Source organism: Patiria miniata, unplaced genomic scaffold (genome assembly GCF_015706575.1).
Source record: "Patiria miniata isolate m_02_andy unplaced genomic scaffold, ASM1570657v1 HiC_scaffold_5, whole genome shotgun sequence".
Lineage (NCBI taxonomy): Eukaryota > Metazoa > Echinodermata > Asteroidea > Valvatida > Asterinidae > Patiria > Patiria miniata.
The window spans coordinates 1,911,695-1,939,193 of NW_024037072.1; the positions used below are offsets into that span (position 1 = coordinate 1,911,695).

The window sequence follows — 27,499 nt, forward strand, 5'->3', positions numbered from 1 at the left end:
TGGGTTTCTGGAGCCCTACGATGTTAAACTTAACTCAAGGCGCTCTTTGTGAATGTGCCGTGGAAAGTGAATAATACATTTTACATGTACTTAGGCCCAAAACAATAACAGTTTTACTTCCGGTTATAGCTCCATACCCTACCTACTCTATTTTGACAGCCTATACCCTATTTTTTATTTGGAAAAATGAAGAAAAAATCCAGAAAATCATCAAGTATTACCTCTTCTACCGGTCAGTATACCCTAACTGTACCGGCAGACACCTTATTATTATTATTTGTATTATTATTGTTAATAATTTCTGGTAATGAAACCAAGGATCTCTCAAAAACGCCCTAAGCACTGTAGCTCGCAAGCTTGAAGAAACAGTGGAGAGAAGACGCGTACATTGAGAAGAAAGTACAGTTTTAGAGGTGGGAGGAAAAGCCCAGAAGAATTTTCTGGGGGAAAACCCACGGAATCAGGTGAGACTGAAAACCCAATACACATATTGGCACACTTCGAACCGGGATTCGAACCCGGGTCACAGCGTTGGAAGGCGAGTAAAGTACCGCTACGCCGAACCATGACTAGATTGTACACCAAACAAATTGCCAACAAAACTATTCCCTACCTACCCGCACAGAACTGTTTGTTTTGGCCTTATGTAGAAACAAAATAAACAAATATTTGGGGGTTTTTTTCCAATATTTGTTTGATTCATGAAGAAATGTGTCATTCCCTCTATTCCTCTCATACCAACCGTGTCTATTTACCGCTGAATTGTTGGCACGAATGCATGTCATCATGTAGGCCATGTATCATTTTTGGCCCCATTTTACTAAGCCAGCGGTATCATGTCAGCGCGGCTGAGGGGGGTCCTGATTGGCTATACACTCCCCATATTAAATTGTGTCTATCCCTTTGCTCTAGGCATGGAGGCGGAATACCTCCATGCTCTAGGGGCCTTTAAATGCCTTAACAATATACCTTTTTAATATTTGTTTTTATTGTTATTATTACCCTTTCATTTTGCCACGAACAGGAAATAAATGATTCGATATTCTTCTCGCTGACTCAGTACATACAGTCATGGAGTTGTACGTGGCCTTTGAAACTTTGACGTAGCGATCACGCACCTGTGACTCATACAGAGGGCGTGCTTCCCAAACGTAGCGTTTTTTGATAGTCTTAACCAAGGCCGATTCGTTATTAGGTTTCGATGCATGATGTGGGGAAACATTAACACAGAATGTGGTACATTTTATGGCTTCATGTTGTTAATATAAAAGTAAATTAGTTTTATTTCATAGACAACTGGATGATAGGGATAAGTGTGTTTGCATAATTTAACCTGATAATCACAAGGCTAGCACAGCACGATCGACGGAACCGGGCTTAAATAAAGTCTACCACCACACAGTTCGGTGCCTGTTAAGTCGCATAACATTGCATTGAGGTTGTTCAACAAGACCGAAACGTAGCCAGACTATTTGCAGTGAAACATCAAAATGGAAGCCGTTCCTCGAATGTTTATGCTCAGTTTAGAGCTAAAATGGAGCCTGGAAAAAGTAGAATTCGGGCCCAATCTCAGACAGGTAAGACCTATTCTGGGTACCCTTATGTAGGGTAACTTCTTTGGTTGTTACTTTAGGTGTAAAGACAACTTCCGTGGCTAAACACAATTGTTAATTGATCACGATCAGAACATGGAGCTACCGTGCTGTCACTGACTCAGTACTAAGCCAGTGTCAGTGGCAGTGCTTGCAGTTGCACTCGCCACTCACTAATTAGTTAGTCCGGTGGATTTTCATGTTTTTGAAGAAATCATCAACAATTTTAGTATCATTGAAAAGAGAATTATACAACTAAATGAATAACGTTTCAATCATTTTCATAGGTGATTCCGTTTTGGAGATAATTAACAATTTAAATGGCAAAACTCAAGACTTGGTCGGTATTAAATGTCTGTGAAAACATCAACATTCTGCATTGTCATTTTAATTTTAGTGTAAACATTTCTATTTTTATAACTCTAAATTTTCCAGACCTATCATTAAAATATTTAATTAATAATAGGCAGTGGATAGTTAGCCGGAGACGGCAAACCTTTAGTAAACGTTTAGCTTGCTGGATATGCACTGAACATCATGATGCGCAGTAGCCCGACTGCATCTGGCCGTACAGTAGTCCTATCGCAAGCTCTGTAGTACGGCCAGACCGCCAATGCTCCCCTACACGCTGAACTCTGATGTAGCGATTTTGCTACCGATTTTGATCGAGATTATCTTTTCATCCAGGACAGAAATTTCCAAAGTTAAGGTTCCTAGTCGTAGAGGAACTCATACCTTTTCGAAAAAACGTTCTTTTATCTAAAAATCTTCATCCATCTGGCCAAAAGATGAAATTCAGTCATCATCGCCCACGAAAATCGTCCCGAAAATTGTCCTACATGCGATTTCAAAATGGCGGCTGCATTGTAATAAATGTATGCATTATGCGGGCGCGATTGGGCAAGATTATGAATATGCATTATTCAGCTCATGACCTCGTGTTTGTATGGCCAGCCGCGCCACGCGCCCGACAAACGTCATGAAATGCAATGCATATTCATAATCTTGCCCAAGCGCGCCCGCATAATGCATACATTACACTATATATATAGCCGCACACTATATATATATGGTGCCAGACTATATCAGTCTGGTTGCCGCCATGCAAACAATCGGCAACAACCCTGGCGATTCTTTGTGAAACTGAAAGGTCTTTTGCAACTTTTCAAATGTCATTCCTGACAAAAGAGGTCAAAATACAGTCTGACAAATCTTGCAAGCAGCTTGCCAAATGGATTTTTTTTTCGGAGCCGTTTCATCTCTCCTGCAGGCATCTTACCAGTATGCATTTATCAGCTGTTTAGTTGGTTACTAAAGAGTGTTTCCTTTGCATGAAAAATAAGGAGAAATATGTCCACTTTTTTTTATGCGCAGAATTGACGGTTGAATGTGATGAGTACCGATGACAGAGCATTCGAGCATGTTTACTAGTCTTGTGCCCTCTCTGTATAACAACGTTCAGCTACTGTTGTAGTTTGGGGAACAAGACAGGCGTCTTTGTACCAGACGGCTATTTACAGTATTTTGAAAATCTCAACGCGTGTTTAGTAATGTGTTGAGATATTCAAAATACTGTAAACAGCCATCTGGTCTGGCTTGTGCATCAAGCAATTTTGTAGCCTATTAAAATTCACTTACGTGTAAATTTACACTTGCAGTACATTCAGGGTCACTATATGGAAGATCCTAACAAATACAATGAAGAAATCAAGCAACTGGATCAGCTGAGAGCGGTAAGTAGCCTTGGGTAAATTTCACGATTATTTTGCGGGAAGAAAGCCACAAATGTTTGTTGTGAGTCTGCACTCTGTCCTCTGAAAGTAAGATTTGACAAATCGGTCATCCAGGCCCAAGCCAAGACACAAGCTATTCGAATGAACAGTAAAAGAAGCATTTCCTGTTACTTTTTAACTGACGTGTCATTTTATTTCTGGCTGGCTTATGAATAACTTGTCGATTTGAACTCTTAAGTTATGCTAAGATATATGGCATAGCCTTCTTTTTTTTCTAAATCTTGTTGATGATTTTGTTTAGAGTAAAAAAAAGTTTCGCGACTCTTTTGTTGTGCTTATGCAACGTGCAAAGTAAAATCTGTTGTTTCATAAAGCGCCACTACACAGCTGTGTCAGAATTCTTGTATTTTTGGCTATGGTATCCAAAAACCTAATTGCTTAATAATAATAATATGATTCACTTTGATTTACTTTGTCAAATATTTCTTAGAATGCCACCAACGTGTCGCGAGATTTTAACGGTATCAGCACCCTGAAGAAATACTATGGCCAGCTGCACCTGCTGACCAGCCGGTTCCCGATCACAGACGGTGGAGAGGCAGCTCCTATCTTCACATGGTTGGTACTCCTGCCTTGCTTATCCCCTAACGCCCTGGGATTTGGTACCACGAACCTTCCTGAATCTTCAAATTTCCATCACCTAGGGTTCCTACAGTCATTCAAAAAATCCTGGAGAATGCAGAAATTTAAAGCCGTCATGGAAAGTCATGGACAGAGATAACTGATTAATTTAACCAAAATCCAATTAAAATGAACATTTATGACATTAGTTGAAACTTGAACTTTTCTAAACTACCTTTTCATGAAATTTTTGAACCCAACTCTGTAGAATGTGGGGACAATACGCGCAACACGCCACCCGTATGCATGTTTTGCATGCTTGTTGCTACGTTGATATCTCTGCGTGTAGTACTTTTCAGACCGAGTAACCGAGGTAGCCGTTGTGTAGGCTTTTTGGCTGTGCACAGCAGTACAGTAGAGATACGGCCATTCAATATACAGAATCTGTGGGTGTAGTGTTGTAAAAGGAAATAGACTGGTGCAAGGAGCAACCAGGCCAACAGTTCTTATGTACTGCACAAGTAAAGTGTTAAAAAGAAACAACTGAATCCAAGTCCATATTTCTATACTCTGTGTTCACACTCATGCGACCAGACTACTGATAGATTACTGATTGACCAATCTTTTTGAAAGAACAAAACATTCAGTCTACATGTAGTTCTTTGCTTCATATTAAAACCACTTTGCATTCACTGTGCGGTGCAAACAGTTAAAGAAAAGTCCATTTGAAACTTTGAAGTTAAAAACCAGGGCTTATGCGGATGTAAAATGTATCTTTAGTTGTGATCAAGACAGTGTAAAGCCCGGTTCATACTTCATGCGAATGCGATGCGAACTTGACGTCATGAAGCTTTCGCTGCCAAATTCGCCGGAGTCGAAATGTGTTCAACGAAAACTTGCCCTGACATCACAAATTAGCGTTCGCTTTCGCGCCGAGTATGAACCTTAAAGGGAATATACATCATTTGCTTTTGCTGTAATTTTCAGAAATGGATGGAATTGGGGGGTTGAAAATATATAGCAAATATAGTTACACTGACTTTTTTGAAGTTTTGGGTTCGAAAATGCTATAAAAACCAAGAAAAACAATCATTTTCCTGTAGTCTGGTTCCCTGACTCCATATAAGAAGAAACAGAGCAGTTTACATACATTGGGGAATTGTAAGGTCAGGGAACCAGTCTAGCTGGCTTGTACCCATTCATAGGTGTGTGTATTCGATTGCAAACAAGTGTGATGGTCAATTGGGGCCAGTATTTGAAAAAAAAAGCCAGTTTTTTCCAACGCTGGTCGGTCGACCAGCGTTGGAAATTGATACAAAAATACCACTTTTCTTGAAAATGACAGTATACCAGGTGCCATGATTTTACAGGATGCTTTACACTGTCATTCACTAACAGTCCAGCAAGGTATTTCATATGATTTGGTAGTTTTATTTTTTGATTTCCCTTTAAGTCATCCTGTCTCAAGTCACTAGACAAGTTGCTCCAGTGAAGAGTGATTGTTTGTGCTCATCCCGTTTCTTGTTGTCTGACTAGTAAGTAACTAAACAAGTTGACGTGTTCTTGACATGTGAGTGTAATAGTTACACCAGGGCTGCTTGGGATACTTGGCTGATTTGGATTCTTTTATGAAAATAACTGTAAGCTGTTACAATACCAAATGTCTTGAATTTCCTCTTTCACGACGGCAGGATTGATACCTTTCACGAGGAGCCGTTCTCCCATGCTGATGCTGCCTTTGACCAGGCCTGCATTCTCTACAACTTGGGAGTCCTCCACTCCGTCTTGGGGGCAAAGGAGTCTCGGGCCAGCGAAGAGGTTAGTACATACTCTCTTTTTCATGTACTATTGCTGCATGGGCACAGGGGGTTGTTTGGGGGGGGGTTGTTACCTGGAAGGGAGGCGAGGGGTGGACGGCAAGAACATCCCCGTACCTGTTTCTTACCTATGTTGGCCCAAACTGCTGTGGTGTTCATAACTCCAAATTTTGTTAAGTTTTTCATGAGAATTTTTTTATGAGAATTGTTCTGAAGTCAAGGTTAATTATAATAGGCCTTTCTTCAAACATTGGCTTTGTCGCTAAGTTTGAATTCAGTTTTACTTTCCCAAATTTAATTTCTTAGTTTGGGAATTCTAGCTCTATTTTGGACCATTGTCATGTACAGAAGCATCACATCACTGCTGTACAATAAAGCGCAAAGGGTGTGTATGTGTATTGTGTGTGTGTATTGGCGAACTCTTCATGAGTTGATTACCCGCAAAGTGGGCGACTCGCCCGTGAAACGGGCTACACGCCTGTGATGTGGGCGACAGGCAGCAAAGCCACCTTGTTTTGCCGTAAGAAGCAAAACTTTGGAGTTTATCAAGCATTGTTATTTGAGCAATGTCCTGTCCAAACTTATGGATCTGCCCGCCACGCAGAAATTTGTCGTTACAGGATATACACTTGTTATCCTGTGAAATATAATGACCATCATCAAAGAACCTTTCTTTAGTTATTCACCATATGAGACTTTGATTTGTTATCAACATGTTCATGGACGATGTTGTCTTTCTTACAGGAGATGAAGGTAGCCTGTACTCACTTCCAGTGCGCTGCTGGGGCATTCAGCTACCTCAAGGACCATTTCCAGAGTTACATGAGTCCAGACATCTCATTTGATCTCATGACAATCTATATCAACCTCATGCTGGTATGTATCCTCTCCTCTCTTCAAGCCCGCGGGAACGGGGGGTGCTGTGGGTGCTGCGGCAACCCTAACCTTTTGGATAGGAGTCCTGGAATATACTTAAGCATTCGCCCCTTTTACTAGGCATAAATGTACACCCCAGGACCCAGTACCCAGTATGTTCCTGCAGGCTTGCCTCACTATAAACCTTGTAGACTAATTCAGCTGCCTCAATTTGAAACCATTGTTGAGATTGAACCATTGCTCGTGTACTCAATACTCCTTCAGTGCAGTGAGATTTTTTAGTGTTTTTCCTGATGTCAGGATATCTTTGACTGAATTTTTAAAGAATCACATTTGAAATTCATGAAGTTTTACTGTAAAGGTGTTTTTACTCATAAATGTTTATATAGGGCAAAAAAAACAGGCATTTGAAGGGGTGCCTTAAGGCAAAATGCTAATGTATACCATAGACCCTATGATGCTTTGGGCCCCTCAGCAGCTCTCAAACTCTCTGCCAATTATTTTGTGGACTTTCATTTCCTCAATGTCACTCCTTGGCACGTACCCCTCAACCTTAAGAATGCATGTGCCATGCACTCAAACATGGCTCAACCTCAGTAATGACTTTCTCTTTTCTTTCAATGGATTAGTCTATTAATTGATAGCTAGCCCCAAAGGTCTGTTGGATAGTTTGGTCAGTGTAATGGCCAGTTCACACTCGGCTCGACAGCACAAACACGAACACAAATTTGTGATGCTACAGCAAATTTTCGCACAGCGAAAACTCATTTCAACTCGGGCAAATTCTGCTGCAAAAGTTTTGTGGCATCAAATTCACCTTCACATTTGCATGAAGTATGAACTGGCCTGTCATTTGATAGCCTCAGCATGAAAATTTAAGATTTTATTTACACTCAGTGACTCAGTCAGTCAAAGGACAGTAGGCTGACCCTTCAGCTCCAGTAAAAAATGTGCTGTATTCATGAATTGTTTTGTTCTAGGGCCAAGCCCAGGAGTGTCTACTGGAGAAATCCATGCAGGACAACCGCAAGAGCTCCCTAGTGTCCCGCATCAGCATGCAGGTGATTGAGTACTACCGGCAGGCACTCAGGGGCCTTGAAGACAGCAACATCAGCAGTCTGATGGGGTCCAGGAGGAGCAAGACGTGGAGGAAGACCGTTCAAGTCAAGATTACGCACTTCCTGAGTGTGGCCTATGTAAGCTCACGATCTTAAACAATTCAAGTGTGTTGAAGACTGCATTCCAGAGTCTCATTTAGCCAGAAAGTATTTAGAGTGTCTTGCAACAGATTAAAACTGTCTCATTGTTCTTTGCAAATTCAAGGTAAATTGCTCCTTGAGCTCCTGTTGAGTGTGCGCTTGAATGACAGTTCAAAGGTTCTGGGTTCCTTTCGATGGTTCTTTCAAGTGAGACCCCTTTTACTTTTGGTCTCTTTCAGATGTACATGAGCAATCAAGCAGATGAACAACAGAAACACGGGGAGAGGGTGAGCTGGCTGCAGCAAGCCGTAGACAGACACAATGAAGCCATGAAACTATCCAAGGTAAGGCTGTGTCAAAATTACTTGGCTGTGGCTTGCTATTACGCATGTACCTATGGAAGCCACTTCTCAAGACACGTGTGTTATGGTTGGGCGTAGCCAAGTAATTCTGACACTGCCTAAGAACTGTGGCTACTTATTGGGGCAAAAGAAGAAAAAGGGCAAAAGATCTGACCCCGTGGATGAGGTCGAAGAAGAGGAAGAAGCTGAGGAGGATATCGACTTGTGATTTGTCTAGCGAGCGGATCGTCGAAATCACCCAGGCAACTGGTTTTCAAGCATTTGTTGAAAGCGAACCATTGAAATTCTTTGCCCATGTCTGTTGAATGCCGAACTCTTTGACGCAAAAAAATCCTCCCTTTTGCTGTACCAAAAAAGTGCAAAGGGAAACGAGGCAGAGATGTTAAAATCCTCTGCGCAGTTGTGACAAAAAGTTCAGTGCAAACTCAAATCCGAGCAACAGTTCCTGCGCGAATGTTTCAACTGTTGTTACTAATCTTATCGTTTTGGTTTGCGGTAACACCATGTGGTAATAACTACTGCTTAGAAGATATTTAGTTCTGAAAAGAACTTGTCCTGCTTATTATCAAGTTTCGCTAAGTAGTTTTTGTTCTGATAAGAACAGTCCTGCTTTAAGTTCTAAAAGAACTTGTCTTTGGTCTCAACGTTTCGACTAGCCTGCTCTAGTCATCGTCAGTTACTAATCTTGGGACAATTCATGGACTTGCGACTCAAGTGTATGCCGAATTAAGAACAAAGTTTCTATTTACTGACAGCTGAAACAGAAACTTTGTCACTGTTGTTTTTACCACAATGATTGTTTTGCTGCAGGGAGTGCACGAGGGCATCCTAGAGGCCCTCAACTTCACCAAAGACGTGGTCTCGGGAAAATTTCAGGCAGCAAAGAAGGATAATGATTTTGTGTACCATGATCAAGTGCCTCCATTTGAGAACCTCCCCGAAATCAAAGGTAGGGTTTTATCAACTCCTTGCACGAACAGTAGATGAAGCTGACACATTGTATGTGGACACTGGTTGGCAAGCGTATGGCGTGAAGTATGCGTGATTAATTGTATTATGAATATGCACTAATCATATTTGTAGATTGAATACGGTAAGCAATGCGCTACGATATGTTATGGCTTGGGAGTGGTCGAGAACATTGCGTGTGTGTAGTCCGTGCTGAGCCAACGTGAAGTGATTCCCCTTACCACCCGAGCGTTCCAGTAAAACTAAGGTTGTTGCATAACCACACACTATTGGGCGTTAGGCCCGCATACCGTGAAGAAAACAGAAATGTTCTACTTCGTGCCTGGTCCCTCAAATGAACATACATGTATTGCATATTTGAACACTATTTCCTGAACAGGTGCATCCTTGGTCAAAGCCTTGACCTTTCAACCCTATGATGAGAGCATAGCAGGCCCAGACATCTTCAAGAAGCTGGTCCCCATGGAGGCCCACGAGGCAGCCTCGTTGTACAGTGAAGAAAAAGCCAAGTTGCTACGCCGAATCGGAGATGAAATCGAAGACAAGACCAAACACCTTGAGTAAGTTAAATCCGAACAGGCAGCATTGGGTTCTTAATAACCAGCTCCTTTGAAAGTTACAGTACAACATTTGCTTTTGCTGCAAATGCAAGAGTTGGATGGGTTTTTGGGAAAATAATTTATCGCAGATATCGTTCCAGCAACTTGTTTAGTGTTTAGTGTGCAAAGGTGCTGGTAAAACAAGGAGGGAAAAAAACCACTGATTGTTTCAAACATGAAAGAGCAGCTAACTAAATGTATCTTTCAAAAATCCCAGAGTCAGTTGTCACATGCTATGCCTGAGTGCCGGCTAAGTCATGGGAAAAAAATTGACATTCACATTTGTGCCTTAAAAGCCATTTTTTCTAATGATTGCTCGGCTAAGCGATAGTTAGAAAAAGATTCTGACAAAATTCCGCCTTTCTTGAAAATGACAGTACACCAGATGCTCTGATTATACAGTTTAATTGATACTGTTTTTACTTTCAATCAAGCAAGCTATTTTGTTAGTGGATGTTGTACAGAGTCTTTAAATAAGCTGCTTCAGTATTTCAGCTGATATGGGTCACATGTCATTCGAAGGCGCATGAATGCGCAGGGAGATGGGCGCACGACGCTCGCGTGTTAGTTGCCAGTAGAATGTGTGTTCATGTAACATGACTTAACATCGCGTCAGCGATTTTATCCTGAATGACCTTTGACCTGGACTACCTCAAGATACCAAACTGGCTTATTTTCATTTTTTGATGAGCTTGAATAATGTTTCGTAATGTGGTTTCTACACGCAGACAGTTCATGGCCTCGTTACAACTTGACCAACTCAAACTGGACGGGGCAGATGAGCCCGAGAGACTGCCCCAGGTCATGCTGGAGGTGTGTGCTGCCCTCAGTGTCAAGACGGAGCCAATCAAGCAACTCGTTCAGTGCATGCAAGGTGAGTATTGCCCGCAGATACCAGATTTGTTAACTGCGTAAATGCATGTGTTAGTGCTTAAACGCCTAACTGCCTGGGCATTGTTTTGCCAGGAACCTTCCTGAAGGGTATATCAAGCCTCATGTAAAGTAATAGTGGCTGAGATCTACCGTCCTAAAGCCGGCACAATTCTATGAGAATCCAGGAAAGTTAGGGCTAATGATGGTACTTTCTTGTGGGTATTTGGTTTATCATGCTCTGCTAACTGTTGACTACCAAATTTATCCAAAGAAAACCTTTAAAAAGCAGTACCTTTTTCATTCAGATTTGCTGATTTGTGAAAATTTAAAAAAAATATGTCCAAGAGTTATAACATCACTGAAACATTTTACTTTTATGGACAGAGTTGTCCAGCGTCGTTCTTGATGTCGATGCTGACGTAAAGGAACTGCAAGAAATTCTAGATGGAGAGGACAAACAAGAATCTGAGTTCCAGGTAAGCCAAAGCTCCTAGCCAGTCAGTACTGCTACAGCCTCGTCTCGGTTCCAAGTACTCGAAACAAAGTGAGATTAGTCAATACAAATTAGACTTAATCATTGCTCTACCACTCCCTCCATTTCAGTTAAATATTTGCCAAGAGGCGACTTCTCTTCATTTTTTTGGCACCACCCCCAAATATCTACCTCTTTACCAAGTCTGCAGCAAGCTTCCTAGACCCTCCTTATCCCTCCAGATTAGTCCCCTAGTTGACTGACAGACAAGCCCTCTACAGGGTGAGTAAAAAAAAATGACACCCAAATGTTGGGACCATTGTTTTAGTGAAGTTTTGAATGTAGCACTTTCAAAATCAAGGATATGAAAGCCCCATTCATAATCTTTCTTTTAGTACAAAAATCATTCAAATCACTCGTACTTTTCAAGTTACAGAATTTTAATCACAAGCACCGTTTTAAGGTTCTGTCCATGGATCACAAAAAAGTTCAGTGTTCTTTCAGCAAAACGAAAACAAATCACATACGGATGTGTGTGAATTGTTTTGGTTTAGCTGAAAGAACGCACACCTTTGTTGTGATCCGTGGACAGAACTTTTGTAACTTTCGTAAATTCCGTAACTTGAAAAGTACATGAGTGATTTGAATGATTCCTGTACTAAAAGAAAGCTTATGACTTGGGCTTTCATGTCCTAGATTTTGAAAGTGCTACATGCAGAACTTCAATAAAACAATAGTCCCGACATTTTTTTTTTTACTCACCCTGTAAAGGCATCAAGGACGGATCCAGTTTTGGTTTGCACCCAAGGTGGATTTTAGAGCGCCTTTCCCCGCCCTTCCCATCCGTCACTGGTATTTCTATGCACACCAAAATCAAAAATGGGTCAAAAGTGAGTCAAAGCATCCTCCACTACACTTCACCTGGGGTGCACTAAATTACACCAAAAGAGCAACGGTTAAGATAGAGAAATACACACTGGGCCTGATGACTTACTTGTTCTTGCTTAAGCTCAAAATTTTCTGTGTGCACCCATATGTGCCTGCTTAACGACTCTCTAAGAAAAAATTCCCCACGTGTTTGCAGAAGGATCGGGGTAAGCGTCCTACCAAGATCATGGATGAGATCAAGCAGGAGTTCTCAAAGTACAAGGAGGGCCACGACAAGGCCAGCAAGTCCAACCAGGAACTACACAAGGCCATGCAGGTGCACATTGAGAATATCCGCAAGCTGGCTGGGCCACTGGATGAGTTACAGGCCTCCCTGCCATCCATCAAAGATGCCCAATGTGAGTATGGAGGGCATGGTGACAGCAACAAAAGAGATCTGGTAAAGGGCTCTCTCACTGACTTAAGTGACGCGGCTTACATCTGAGTACCCAAAAGTCTGCGTCGCCATTGTGTAGGCAAAGATCATATAGCACCATGTGCAGTAGGTATTAGGAAAGCCTTCAAAGCTGGGATGGATGGCAAAAAAACCGTGAGAATAATGCGGAGCCAACACTCAGTCCTGGGACAGCACGATATGACAAACATACACAGCACAGCTAGTGACCATTACGGCATATGATAAAGAATTGCATTTATATGATGTGAAAATAAGCCCTACTCTCTAGTTTACAACGCACAACGAGGTTGCTGAACAAACGCATGCCTACTGCAGCGATGGCTGATCACAAGGAAACTAAGGGTCACATGGTAGTTTCACATAATATTATCGGACCCTAATGAAGGCAGTGTTATAAAAGAGTCCATCACGAGTTCTCACAAGTCAGTCACAAGTTCAAAACACGAGCTATTCAACTGTGAGAACGGCATTCCTTTGCTATTATTCTTATATATACATATATATATATATAAAAGTTATCATTTTTTACCTTTCATCATCGTAGAAATTAACCATTCATTTTGTAAACTCCTTTTGGTACGCAGCGTCGAGCGACAGAGGGGCGGAGTCTAAGCTGAGCATGCTCATTAAGAAGGTGGATGAAATGAAGAACCAAAGAGTGAGTCTGGAGACTCAGCTGAGGGACCAGCTTCGCACCGATGACATCACCAGCAGAATCGTTACTACTGAAGGGGGAAACTTGAGGGTAATAATAATAATAATATAGCGCATGTATCCACCAGTATTGGTGCTCAAGGCGCTACATCCCTGCTCATTGGGCCAATGAAACATTCCAAAGACCATCTCAGCTCCCCGGGGAGTGTACAGCTCGATGCTGCCATTTCAGTGCAAAGCAGCTTAAATCAGTCTTAATTAGCATCTCTGCCCTCACAGGTACCCATTTACTCCTGGGTGGGGAGAAGCAATGAGTGACAAAGTGCCTTGCCTAAGGGCAAGCATACCATAACCCCAGGCTGGACTTGAACCCACAACCTGCAGAATTACCCGCAGACCAAGAATTCAATGCTCCAGATCACAAGGCCACTACACTCCACACTCCACGAACCAGTTGTACATATATATTCAAAAATTGTGAGGCGTTCTGGCAAAATGAGACGGAAATGAGACTGCTTCCTGTTAAAAACAGAATACAATTCAAAATCCAGCTCCTTACATTCAAAGCCCTTCATGGATTAGCTCCATCCTACATACGAGACCTGTTACAACTTCGCAACCTGTGACCAGGCCTCAGATCTTCTTCATCACAGATAGGCTACTTTCTGTTCCCGAAACTCGCCTGGCAAGCTAGGGGGACCGGGCCTTTTCCAGCTGTGCACCGTGTCTCTGGAATTCCTTGCCAGACGAGTTAAGGGACACAACTGATATGTCATCATTCAAACGCCATCTTAAGACTCATCTTTTCAAGCTATCATTTAAACCACAGTGATTTGCTAGTGACCGGCACCTTTGAATGGTTCTCCAGATACTGTGCACCTTATAAATTATCTGTTATTATTATTATTATTAACTGGGCACTTAACAATTTATAAAACACAGTAAAGGTATCATTGGAGGTGCAAAGCTGACGTCTGTATGTTGACATCTTTTAAGCAATTGCAATTTGTGGAGCTGAAGGGATTTTTCCATTAATGTTTTTTAAATTCATGATACCTTCGAATGCATTCGTGTTGGCATCGCTCGAGAACAAGGAAGTTCTACAAATTGGAAGAGGAAGACCTCTTTGAAACTGTGGATTGTTTTTTTTCTACATATTTTCATGTAGTGTTCTTTTTATGACAAGTGACCAAAGGTTAAAGAATGATCATCAATTTTTCTTTCAATTTGCTCATGCTTACAAGGGTACTTATCAAGGAATTGAATGGATAGCTAAATTCAAATGTATATTTTAAACCGATTGAAGTTGTAATCTTCCATTGGAGGACAAAAAGGTAAAACATTTTGTGATTTCTCCTCATACCAGGCATTGTTTGAAGATGAGATGAAGAAGCATGACACACTGGTCACCTACATTGAGCAGAATCTCTCAGCCCAAGAGAACATACTGAAGGCCTTGACGGAGGCTAATGCTGCCTACGCTGACACCAGAAAGATGCACGCCGAAATCTCCAAGAAGTGAGCTTTTCTATCAAACTCCCACCGTCTTTTACTTCTTGTCATCTTGTTTTACGATTTCAGACCTTTCTACAAGGAATGATGAAAAATAATGTTAGCTCTATCTCATTCAGTGATATGATTATCAGTTGAATCTATGCTACATGTTTCAATCCTCTTGTTTATCAGAGAAACTCATCTTCAAAAGGGCCTTGTAGCAGCTAAAACAAATTAATCGACATACAGTGAAAAAGAACCACCATTTTTAAAGTTATTATCATGCCCAAAACCCATTGTGAACAAATATCTTGGAAATGATGTAGTGACAAGCGGACATTTTTAATCCAATTTTTTAGTCGAGAGGACAAGATCCAGGAGCTGATAGGATCGTACACAGTCTACGATGACCTGCTGGCCAAGTCCCATAAAGGCATCGAGTTCTACAATAAGTTGCAGCTTGGGTTGCGTAAGCTCCAGACCCGAACCGACGGGGTCATCAAGGTCAAGCAGGAGGAACGAGAGGCTGTCTTGGCCAGACTCAAACCAAAACCAGGTACGGGGGAAGAAGAAAATACTACCAGCTTATTCAAGACTCAGACATGAAACTTTCCCAATTATGTAAACCATTCATCTTTTTTCGTTTAAGTACATGTAATTAAAAGTTTTCGAGACCAGTCAAACTAGTGGTTAGAGCTCTTGAAGACTGATTCGGTCTTCTGGAAATTGGGGGAAGAATATACTGGGAGCCTAAAAGAGCAAACACGCAGAAAAAGCCATATTGAAAGGAAATGCTAGATTTTTGATGGCAATTTAGTTGGAAGTACATGTTAAAATCAAATAAGTCCCTGTTTGGCCTATCTGACTCCCCAATCTGATTATTTGTGTAATGTATTTTCTCAATATTTACTGAATAAGCACTGATTTTACCAATTCCAGCAGCACTGATAGCATTTTGTCAGGTAATGACATCATTTCCTCTGTAATCCTTTTCTACAGTGCAAGCCAGACCCACCGCGCCAAAGCCAGTCCTCCCTGTGGATCCCGTGCCCGCCGGTCCTAAACTCTCTGATTTCTGGAAACCCAAGTCATCTGCATCAGTTGGAGGGGGCAGCGTCAGTGATGTTCCCATGATGCCAGCTGCTGTTTCTGGCCAGTATCCAGGGTCTTTGGATCACGGAGGCCCGCCCGCAAATACCATGCAGCCTGGAGCCCATCCCAGCCAGGGCCTGGCAAGGCACTCAAGTTTTGACTCTCCATCCAGCCTGTCTTCACTGGACGGTCAGAGACCTCCATCTCAATCCCCAGCATTTGCACATCCCGGATCAGGTCCAGGCTCCCCCCTCCATGCATCCCAGTCAAGCAGCATGGCTTATGACCAGTCCAGGATGCCCCATCGTACCCCCTCTGCACCCATGAGCCAACCCTCATCTGCCCCTCCAACCATCCCAAGTCATCCCCAAGCTCCTGGGCATTCAGGAGTGCAGGCACAGCAACCTCACCCCAGTGCATCGTACCCTGGAAGCCTACCACAATCCCAAACCCCCGTGATGCCGCAGTCTGGTTCCCAGCAGCCGATGATGCCGGCTAGCAGACCTCAGATGCAGCCACCCATGGTTCCTCAACCATTCAGCCAATCACCACCCCAACCACCTCAGCAGCCAACTCCAAGATCACTTCACTCTCAGCAGATACAGGTATCGCATTCACAGAATCAACCTGGCTATCCAGCCGCCAGATCTGTCCCACCCAACAGCAACCCTCAACCATCAGTTCCTCGCGACCACCAACCACAAGCCAACCAACAGGCTCAGGGTATACAAGCTCAGCCACACACTAGCACCGCCATGGTAAGCAGCATCACAACTCCCATCCCATCAGCCGTTACTCGCCCACCGATGGAAGGCCAAACGCTTGGACAGCATCAGCAGGTACCCCCAGGTGGTAATCCACAATTTAGCCATCCGAGCACCCAAATGCCGCATCAGCCACCCATGATGTCACAATCTAATGTACCACCGCAGCCGCAACAAACCAACATGCCCCCACAGATGAATCAATCCCAGCCAGGCTACCAAAACATAATGCAGCAGTCGCAGCAGCCAATGGTTTCACAACCTGGCAGCAACACCCAGTATCCGATGACATCAAACCAAAACAACCAATCACAGCCACAGCAGAGTACCTCCCAGCCCATGAGCCACCAACAAGGGATGTCGCAGCAGCCTGGTATGCAAGCAACTCATCCAGCTGCACTACTGCAACAGCAGCAACAGCAGCAGCAGCAACAGCAGCAGCAGCAACAGCAGCAACAACAGCAACAGCAGCAGCAACAGCAGCAACAGCAGCAACAGCAGCAGCAACAGCATCCGTACCAACAACCCACTCAACAGTTCAGCCAAACCCCCACAGCGAGTCCCCAGCATAGACCCCAACAGATTTACCCACAGCCTGGGACTTCCATCCAATCTGGCCAACAGCATATGGGGCAGCAGCAGCAGCATCACATGCAGGCAAATCAAACACCAACAGCTAGCCCACAACATATTAGACCTCCACAACAGGTTCAGTCACAGCCCAGTCCTAACCAACATGCCAGGTTTGGACAAGGCATGCCCCAGCATCAGCAGCAACACTTACAACAACAACAGCAGCACCCACACCAGCAGCAGCAGCCGCCACAGTTCCAACAGCAGCCTTTAAATCAAGCACGATTCTCAGCTCCTCAAACTCAACAAGGAAACCCAGTCAGGCCTCAAGGCATCCCTCAAGGTGGTGGGCAACAAATGCATCCATCTCAGGCTCAAGTACAGCAAACTTACCATCCTCAGCAGCCTGGCTCAACTCAAACCCTGCCCCCATCAAACCAAGCTGTATCTATGCCCGGAGGTGCCAGGCCAACTAATGGACAGCCAACTAATGTTGGACAACCTGTGGGTTATACAGGGCAGCAAATAGCTCCAGCGGGGCAGCAGCAGCCACCAGTTAGTCAAGGTATTCCCATGGGCCCACAGCAAGGTACCATGGGACATCCACCGAGAATGGCTTCACAAGCTCCATTTTCACAGGCTGGAGGTCAGGTGTGGTCGCAGCCGCAGCCGCAGCCGCAGCAACAACACCAACAGCACCAGCAGCCAATCTCTAGCCAACAGCAGCCTCTGCAACAACATCCTGGTGCAGGACTCGCCATCCGCCAGCCCTACACTCAGCAACCGCAGCCACAGCCACAGCAGCAGCAGAGTAGTCAGTTCACCAGCATCCAGCAGGGAATGGGATATGCAAACCAGTCTCAGTTACCACCGCAAAATTTCAGCCAGTCCAATCCAGCCCAGCTGCCTCCTGGTGTGAACCCACAAAACCAAAGAATGCCGCCTCCAGGTAACCACCAACAACCAGATTTGAACCCATCCAATCCCAGAATGCAGACGCCCATCCAGAACCATCCCCTGCCACCCAGCATGAACCAACCCTTTCAAAGTGGTCCCTCATCCATTGCTAACCCTTCCCATGCAGGAGTTCCAGTGCAGCAGGCTAACAGTTCCGCTGTTCCATTCCCAGCAGGTTCTCCGGGCCAGCCCTACCAACAGCCACCACAACCCCCTCTGAATCAAGTCCAGCAGGTCAACAAAGCACTGAAGGAAGAGCAGCAGCGTCTGCCGCAGCCTTCCCTGCAACCTTTGAAAGTAGAGCCCAGCTCCCGGGATCTGCTCTCAAACAGCCCGGACAACGAGCAGATATCTCTTAGTAAACCTTTGATACCACAATCAGACACCTCAGAAGCCCCGCCTCAAGAGGCCCCTTCCAAGACCCAAACTGAGCCCCTGACAACTACAACAACCACACCCACGCAGTCTTATTCATCCAACGAGGCTGTGTTATCTGATGTTTTCAAGCAAGCTGGACTTCCCAGCACATCCACCCAAACCCACAAATCGGCAGACAACCAGGCCTCATTGAAACCACTCATACCTGGTCCAGCCACAAAATCCTCTACGTCAGGACAGTCTGCCTCAGCCCGACCCTTCCCAAAGTCTAAAGACCCGTACGATGATAAGCAGACACTTGACAAATTTTTAGATGAGGTTGAGAGGTTTGAGAAGTACGTTGATGGCCTCGGAAAACAGATGCTGAGTGGACCAACAGTACTTGATGGACTTTGGAAGGTGTGTGTCCGACGGTTATCCAGTCAAGAAATTGAAAAAGTCATTTTGCGTACATTCTTAAAAATTCAAAATCTGATCTTGGTTGTCTCAAGACATGTGTTTGTTTTATGGACCATTTAGGGTAGCCAACAGTAGTGGTGGTCTTTTATGAGTAGTGTTGTATATTAGTCCTTGTGTGAGCCCAAGAAGTGTACAGGAAAATAAGTGCAGCATTCAAATTTAGAAAACTAGAGGGAAATTGACATTTTGACACAACAGGATACCTAAAAGGTAAAATTATCTTTAAAAATCTGACTGTAGTCCAAGAACAGGGGTCCATTTTTGCCAATGTTTATTAAACTCTGTGTCCAAACATTCACATTCATACTCATTCAGAGTAATCAGTCAAAGTAGGATTTAGTGTTTAGGCTTGAGTCCTGCAAAACCACTTTTCGTTTCAGTCTACAATGAGACAACACTGACTGTCAAGTAATGTTTTTTTCTTCCTGGCATTACAAGGAGTTGAGTGAGGCTCAAGATCGTGACACCAGGCAATCTTCAATTGCTGTCGCACGCTGCTACTCCATCAAGAACAGACACCCAGATGTCATGCCATGTAAGATCGTCAATACCTTTTTAAAGCGGTTTTGCTTGAGAGGCAGTGACATTGGGAAGTCAATATTCAGAGCAATACGTAAAACCCTTTAAAACCCTGCAGGTCAGTTTTCAAATATTGAGTGGCTCAGAGTGGTATGGGAGGAATTTTATAGCAAGGTAAAATCTGGACTTGTTTATTTCACGAGGCGAAGCCGAGTTAAATGGAAAAGTCCAGATTTTACCGAGCAATAATATTCCTCCCATTTCGCAATTTAAAGCCACTCAATGTTTGTTTTATAAAACTGACTTATAGATCCTTGTCATTTGATTTACAGTTAAAATGAACTTCTATATTAATACAAAATTGGTGGGAAATGTATTTCTCTCTTCCAAACCACCCCTTCACGAAATGTTTGAACCCAACTCTGTAGCTACTGGCTCTTTGGAACAATACGCGCAACTCTCAATGCGCACACCAGCATGCATACGGCGCCATGGAACAAGGATGCCCTGAGCTTAACCATACAAATAGAATTGTGCAGGGATTTGAAGTGTTTTCCATACTCCACAGAAGATTACCTGAAAGGAATTTGAAGTGTGGGTGCTAACTCTATGAGCAAAAGTGGTTTTGCAAAAATTGAAGGGTTGTGAAGTGCAGAAGACTGTGGACAATAATGTTCTAAACTCACGCTTGAGTTGATAAGCCTGCTCTTACGTTTTCTGACACAACGGGTATATTTTAATAAAGTATCTCAGTGAGCAAAGGTCTTTGCATGGGTACTTATTAATCCTTTCACTGTGTAGATGATCACAATCGCGTCAAGCTCCAGACGGGCAAGGATGATTACATCAACGCAAGCTTCATCAACGATCTCTCCCCGGCCTCCCCCCACTTCATTGCCACCCAGGCTCCCTTACCGTCCTCCTACAATGACTTCTGGCTGATGGTCTATGAGCAGCAGGTCTCTCTCATAGCTATGCTGGTCTCCCAGGCACCCACGGCCAAGGTAAGTAGGGGTCTTGAATTTGAGTCCATCTCAAGTTGTGTCACAAGTAACAGGGGATGAACAAAAGTGAGGTTTAGTTACGCCAATGTATACTGGAAGCTTCACGTTCCTGTTTGGAGCCTATAGAATCTGTGCACAGACATCAACATTTGTGAGAAGTGTCTCACCTGTGATCTTTAGGAAAATAAATCGAAACAGTTACTGCTAAAAAGATTATTACATTAACCATCCAACTGTTTTAACAGTCACAGACAATCAAAAATTCCATCCACTTCCCCTGCCATGCCTTTTACACAGGCTAGTCACAAACAGTCAGATCATATTTCAAGCAAGCACTCTGACTAGGCAAATTCAGTCAACAGTCAAAAGCAGGAAACTGGTTGCTAAGCTGTCTTATCAATCACCTACAGTCAAAACACAGCTGTATCAAGTTACATAAACAGTCACAGTCTGTCAATCCTGCTTTATGTAGGCTGGGAGCTCTTAACTGTTGAAAACAGTCACTTGATTGATTTTGACTGAAAGGACAACTTGGCACAGAATGTATGTTTGCATAGGAGGGTTAAGCAAGAAAATCTCAAATCTATTGATTATGACAATAGATTATGTGACCTCTAATAAAACTTTGTGTATATCAATTTGCAACATTTCACTGTTATGAGCAATAAACAGGTGTTCCTTCCTTTCTTCACCTGTAACAGCACATTTTGCATCATAGATGGCAAGACATTGACGTCAATATCCATGACGCGCACGAGCCCTGGACATACTAATTTTTCGTGAAAACTTAGAATTTGATATTTCCTTTTGCCAGAGTAAAGCGGATTTTGACCAGTACTGGCCCGAGGAGCGGGGGCAGGTCAAGACCTACGGCTCCATCCTGATCAGTTTACAGAGCAAACGAACCACCGACCATCAGACAGACCGGACCTTCCATCTGATCCACAAAGACACTAAGCAGGAGAGGACAGTCTTTCAGCACCAGTTTACTGCCTGGCCAGAATTGTAAGTCCCTGAAGAAATTCTGGGAAAAAAATATCTGGGTTCTGTGATGGGGTGAGAAGTTTCTACAATAAGTGTGAGCCCAGTGGATACAGTGCTTTCAGTGGAACACATAATGTGAGGCGTTTTGGCAGAATGAGACGGAACTGGGCATAGGTCGTAGTGGAGAAAAATGAAAAAAAAAAAAAAAGGTGATTTTTTTTTTGATTTTCAAATGTATTGATATTTATAACCTTTCATATGTCTACCACACATATTTTAAAGAAATAGTGTAAAAATCGTGGAATAAAAGTGTTTTCAAGGAAAACCAATTGCCATCTGTCATTTGCACGACTACAAAACTTGAAACTTTAATGGCCTTTTCTCAGTATTTTAATTTTTGACATGTGAGTAAGTGCAAACTTTAAACAGCCATAACTTGTCAACTGAATGTCCAATTGAAGAGCAACGAACAGTATTGTATTAAAGGGAATTTTATTCTCTTTTCTAATACCCGCAAACCCGAAATTTCGACCTCTGCCCGGTTGTGTCTCATTCTGCCAGAACGCCTTACATATTTGGTGGCAGTTTCAACTTCATGTTGCACTGAATAGCACCATACACAGCCTCACATTTGGTGCTATGGAACATCCAAGTTTACTTTGAAAAACAAGTTAGAGTTTATGGCAATATGTGACTTCTGGCATATCATGTAGAAGTTGCAATGCGTGTGATGTCTATGCTTTTAATTTATTGTGTTTCCCAGCCTGACTTTTCCTGGAATTAAATGTTGGATCAAGCAAAATGAGTCGTTTGTCGGGAACTTTCATTTGGAGATTCAGGCCAAAATAGGGCCACTTCATCACATCACTTCATCACATCTCTTGGTGTTCCGACTTCCATAATTTTTGAACTAAAGATAGTTTGAGCATGCGGTTTTCACAGCAGTAATGCTGAGATTGTGCTCTTCTCAAAACTGTAAAAAACAAATTTTAAAAATGACCAGGGTCGACAAACGACTCATTTAGCTTGATCGCATCACAAATAAGTTCTGTGGCAAAAACTGAAGCTTTACCAAAGAAAACTTTTTTTTTAAATATTGCAAATCGATGACCATAATTAAATGAAAACTTTTGACCTCATTCTCTGGTCAAACAATCGTGTTTGGTCAAGACGGGAGTCTGTGACTAGACGTGTCAGTGTTTGGTATGAGTGTTTAGTATCTAAATTTAATTTAAAAAAGTGAGACTTCATAAAAACTCCTGAGACTTGTATGCTCTATATGGTGCAAACATGACCGTGCCTTTAATATCTATTGCCACAGAGTAAACCTTGTGGTATCGATGTACTGTTAATTCTGTATCATGTCTTTTAAACATGCCATATTTTTTATAGTGGAGTCCCAAACAGACCAGCAGACCTTCTACAGTACATAAGTGACGTCAACGGTTTCTACATGCAGCAAAGAAGCCTGAGTACTCCCATTGTAGTACACTGCAAGTAAGCACAGGATGGATAAAAACTCAGCCCCCATAATTCTAATAATGTGGTTCAAATCAGCTTACAAATTAAGTGCTCAATGGATAACTGAGGGTTTGTTCAGGTATTGCTTTAAACATTTGTGAAAAAAACCCACTTGCAACTTTTCCTGGGATCGGCTGATTTCCTCGTTTTTTACTTCTCACTCAAGGCCGGTTCCTACTTCAGTCATGTACGAAAGCGAAACGAATTTGACGTCATAAAACATTCGCTGCAAAAATCGTTGGAGTTGAAATGCTTCAACTTTTGCGAATGCTTGCCGTGACGTCTCAAATTCGCATTCGCTTACACTTTCGCACGAGTATGAACCAACCTCTATGCATTAAAAATTGAAAAACACTGTACAAAGTCTTGTGAAGCTTGGAATTTCCTTTTATTTTTTTGTTACTTTCCAGTTGCATGCCTGTTATTTTTACTTCTGATTCTCAACATGCAGATATATCTGAATTGTTTGAAATATATTCTTTTAGAGATAAAACCTGTTTTTTTGAATGGCAATCATACATGTGGATCTAAAAAAAAAAAAAAATCAATTGTAATGTTTATATAGCGCTTTCCATCGTATTAACAATCTCAAAGTGCTTTACAATTATTCCCCAGTTAATCAGGCCTGATATCAGCGCACATTTGGTCCTCTACCCCTCACAGGTACCCATTTATACTCCTGGGTGGAGAGAGGTAATTTTAGTTAAGTGTCTTGCCCAAGGGCACAAACACCAAACACCAGGGTTCGAACCCACGCCCTATCGTACATGAGTCAAACACAGTAACCACTGGACCATGGGAATCTTCATGTTTTATCCAGGGATGAGCCCCAATATTTGATAAAGTGGAAATTTTCCGCACTTTTACAGTAACTTCCGTACCCTTGTATCCATTAGTTCTGGAATTGGTCGGACGGGGACCTTCTGCCTGATCTATTCAGCGGTTCAAGAGATGATGTGCGGGGGAGGCATCGTTGATATTCCCAGACAGGTGAAGACGCTGCGACAACAGAGGAGAGGCATGGTGGCAGAGAAGGTAAACGAGAAAACCTGAAGTCTGTCGAGGGCAGCATTCAACAAATTCCCTTTCATATGTTGCATTCTGATCTCTTTATGTCCGTCCATAAGCCTCTGTACTGATGACGTCACACTTTGTTGACGTGCACTTTCCTGTGGAGCCAGTGGGGGCTCACGGTCCTCTGAGCACCATAGGAAAGCACACACGTAAACAAAGTGTGACGTCATCAGTACAGAGGCTTATTGGTCTAATTTATTTGTCTTTTGCTCTGCTAGGGTTCAGAATGTATTGTGAAATCAGATTGTCTGACAAAACTGTTAGAAAAACAATTACAGCTGTACATAATTAAATTGTGACATTTGATTTTTTTTCTTACCCTTTTTAATATCCTCAGGAACAGTTAAAGTTCACGTACATGGCAGTCTTGTGTTTTGCACAGCAGATCCTGGCAAAGCGTAAGTGAGCCTTCGTTAGTCTGCTGTTATCAAAAAGATGTTTATGTCATCCTCTCTATGAAAAATCCCTGAAACAATTTTGCTAAATATTGTTAAACTTCTGAATTGTTAATCTTTTGTAAATGAATTCTCTATTAACACAGCCAATTACTTACGTAGTTTCGTTTACGTTTCGACTAGTTTCACTAGTCATCCTCAGAACGAAGCACCACCAGTTGGTTGGTGGCGCTGTTTCCTGCTGCGTTAATCTTTGTGCAAACTTAAAACGCTAAAAATACACTCCACAATACACAGTCTATGTTCTTTGCTATGGCAGTAGGTGACACCTTGAAGAAACACAGACATTTTTTCACAATTCTTTGGGGAAAAAATCACTGTTATTGAAACATTATTGGTGTATCTGATATCGGTTTGAACCAGTTTTAAACTGTTTGTGTTTTCCCCCATAAATTTCCAGTTGAGCAATGATTCTGTTTGCTGTAAGTTCAATACCTGTAATGTGTGTGCTTGGCTGATTCTGTGGTCTCTGTATGCTGTCAGTGAATTCAGACATACCACCTTCACGTTGATTCATTGTTACTCACTTATGCAGAGCGCTCTTGTCAGATTTGAATCACTCAATATTCTTTTGTAATGCTGCACTGTCAATATTCTTTTTGTAACATGTGTAGACTATTGTGAAGAATTGAGATTTCAAAGCAAGTTGCGATTTCACTCGTCATAGAAGTCATGGTCTTTGTCAACAGTTTCGTAGACTACTTCGTGTAGGGCTGTCCATTTTCAAATAAGGTATTCGAATACTCAAAACTGCATTGGACCGAATATTAGGATATTCGAAACTTCCCGCTGCAACTGTGTTGGCTGGTGGTCAAAAGTTGCACACAGAGTGTGCCAGTTTAAATGTGTGTGCGGTGATTGATATGGTCTGCTGGAGTGTTTTGCAGTAAGCATCGTATAACTGTCAAAGGCTTTAACCTGTTAAAAGGATGAGAACAATGAACCGCCGTCGACAAAAAAGTTACCGTCGACAAAAAAGTGGCACCTGACCCTTTTAGCACCAAAACTTTACGATAAAATAACATCACAGTTGTGTGTGAGCGTGCATAGTGTTTTGGTTTTCGAATATTCAAAGCGGCAAAAAGCTATTTGATTATTTGGTCGATGATCGAATATGTAGTATATTCGGGACAGCCCTAACTTCGTGTCACTTTTTCCTCCTGCATGGCCTGGGTTTATTTTCTTTAAAAAAACAAAATTCTGTAATATGTAATTGAAATGATTTATTCCTTACAGGTGGCATTTCGGTGAAGTCCTCGGTTTCATCCCCACAGGTTGATCTCAAACATCTTCAGAGAATCACCTCCTTCGATGTCATCATGGGCTCCGATTCCGTCACCAGCCTCCACTCCCGGATTTCCAAAATGTCCGTCCGGACCACCAGCCAAGAGACCATGCCCGTGCAGGAAGCTGCAAGCCCCGCCTTCCAAGACGACCTGACCAATCCGAGATCTTTGTCGCCCATCAGTGACCATGAGTCAACCAATCAGGAGCCATTCCTGCCGCCAAAGACTGAATCTGAAACATCCACCGAGGCTATTCCATCGGATAAGGCAACAGATGAAATACCCCAAGTGGACTCCCCTGCCAAGTCACTTAGCCCATCCGACCCCACCCCCTCCCAAGCTGTCCAAGCCCCGCCCACCCTGGTGGAGCTGACGGAATCCAACCTGACTGACTTTAGTCTGAACCCACCCCAGTTCATCCCGGATGTTGTGGAGTCCAGCCAACAAGAAGGTGGGGACCCAGCCCAGGGCTCGCTCAGCCCCACAGACGGCTCCCTGCCATCTATTTTGGCCGATCTCACACCGCAAAACTTTTCCATGAAGGGCAAATCCAAGCAGCGGATCTCCAAAACGGACTTCAGCGGGCAAAGGGGCATGTTAGGAGCCAGTCAGTCAGAGGATGATCCTCTGGGCTCGCTTGATCCTTTATGGACGATGAAAAGTAAAGGGGAAAATAACGCTTCTTAATTGCTGTAAAAAAGTCTACTTTTCATTGATCATTGTTAAGCCTACATGTACTAGTCTTGTATTATAATCTGTCAAATGAACTTGTGCAATTCTGCAATCTTTTGTCCTAAAAATTATGTTTAAACTATTGGAGAAGGTTTTGAGACTAAGACAAGTTTCAAGATCACTCCCTGCTTGTCTTGGTCTTAGTCTTGGTCTTGACATCATCAGATCCCAAGTCTTGTCTTAGTCTTGAACTATTTAGGTCTTTCAGTTGGGATGACCTCGAAACTGAGACCTGAAATGAGCATTTAAATTGTGTCGCCGTTATATCCAACATAAAATCTGCTTGTCTGAAAAACAGTTCAATTTGCCAGTATCCAGAGTTTAAGTAAAACACATACATTGTAGATATATGCTGTCCTTGTACATGTAACAATTGCGTGTAATTTAGAGAATTCCTCTGTATAACAGAGCCATGAAATTGGAGTCAAGGTTACTGGCAACCGATCACAATGCTCTGTTCTAAAGGTGTCACATACACACGTCCAATCAGAACGCTGTAAAAAATTGCTTGTACCACCTGCTGATGCAGGAAGTTGAGTATATTATGGTATGGGACATCATTCAGAGAATACCCATAGCACAACTCTATAGTTACTTGTTACTGCCTTTCTGTATTGCAACTGCTACTTTGTGTCATTTGTTTTTGAACGGCAAAACTACATAAAACCCATTGAAGGTGCACCAAATTTAATATAAAAATTATGTGTATATGTTAAAATAATATATCCATTTACGTTATGTTATCACAAATTATACTTGAAACTTATGTCTTTATGTATAGTTTAAACAAAAACTATAGATTTATAATGCACCACCAACATATGCTGCTGCACGATGGATTTAGTCAAACTAGTTTTAGTTTCATATTTTTTAAAATTGCTCTAGTTCACTGGAATGTAACTCTCACAGCTCTATCAGTTGGCGATGTTCTTACAGTGAAAATACAGCAGCCACATGTTTAGAAACTAGCCACTGTTGTAGCTTTCTCTCCAAAACGATGTTATATTATGACGAGATCAATGTTGAATACACTATTTTGCACTTTAAGTACGAGCATCACCTTGTTACAAAGGAGTAATGAGACAAATTTTGACC

General features: G+C 42.6%; 1 protein-coding gene across 1 annotated transcript; it reads left to right on the plus strand.

Moving 5' to 3' along the window:
• Nucleotides 1-1,183: 1,183 nt before the first annotated feature.
• On the plus strand, nt 1,184-26,898 carry LOC119741215 (tyrosine-protein phosphatase non-receptor type 23-like). Its single transcript, XM_038216947.1, has 23 exons — nt 1,184-1,577; nt 3,251-3,325; nt 3,816-3,943; nt 5,638-5,764; nt 6,508-6,639; nt 7,620-7,835; nt 8,078-8,182; nt 9,011-9,149; nt 9,549-9,729; nt 10,497-10,642; nt 11,026-11,117; nt 12,198-12,399; nt 13,043-13,203; nt 14,479-14,630; nt 14,966-15,162; nt 15,606-18,769; nt 19,268-19,364; nt 20,150-20,352; nt 21,167-21,357; nt 22,729-22,833; nt 23,754-23,892; nt 24,269-24,329; nt 25,623-26,898. The coding sequence occupies exons 1-23, from the start codon at nt 1,491-1,493 to the stop codon at nt 26,357-26,359; spliced, it is 6,837 nt and encodes a 2,278-aa protein (XP_038072875.1). The 5' UTR covers nt 1,184-1,490; the 3' UTR covers nt 26,360-26,898.
• The last annotated feature ends 601 nt before the right edge of the window (nt 26,899-27,499 follow it).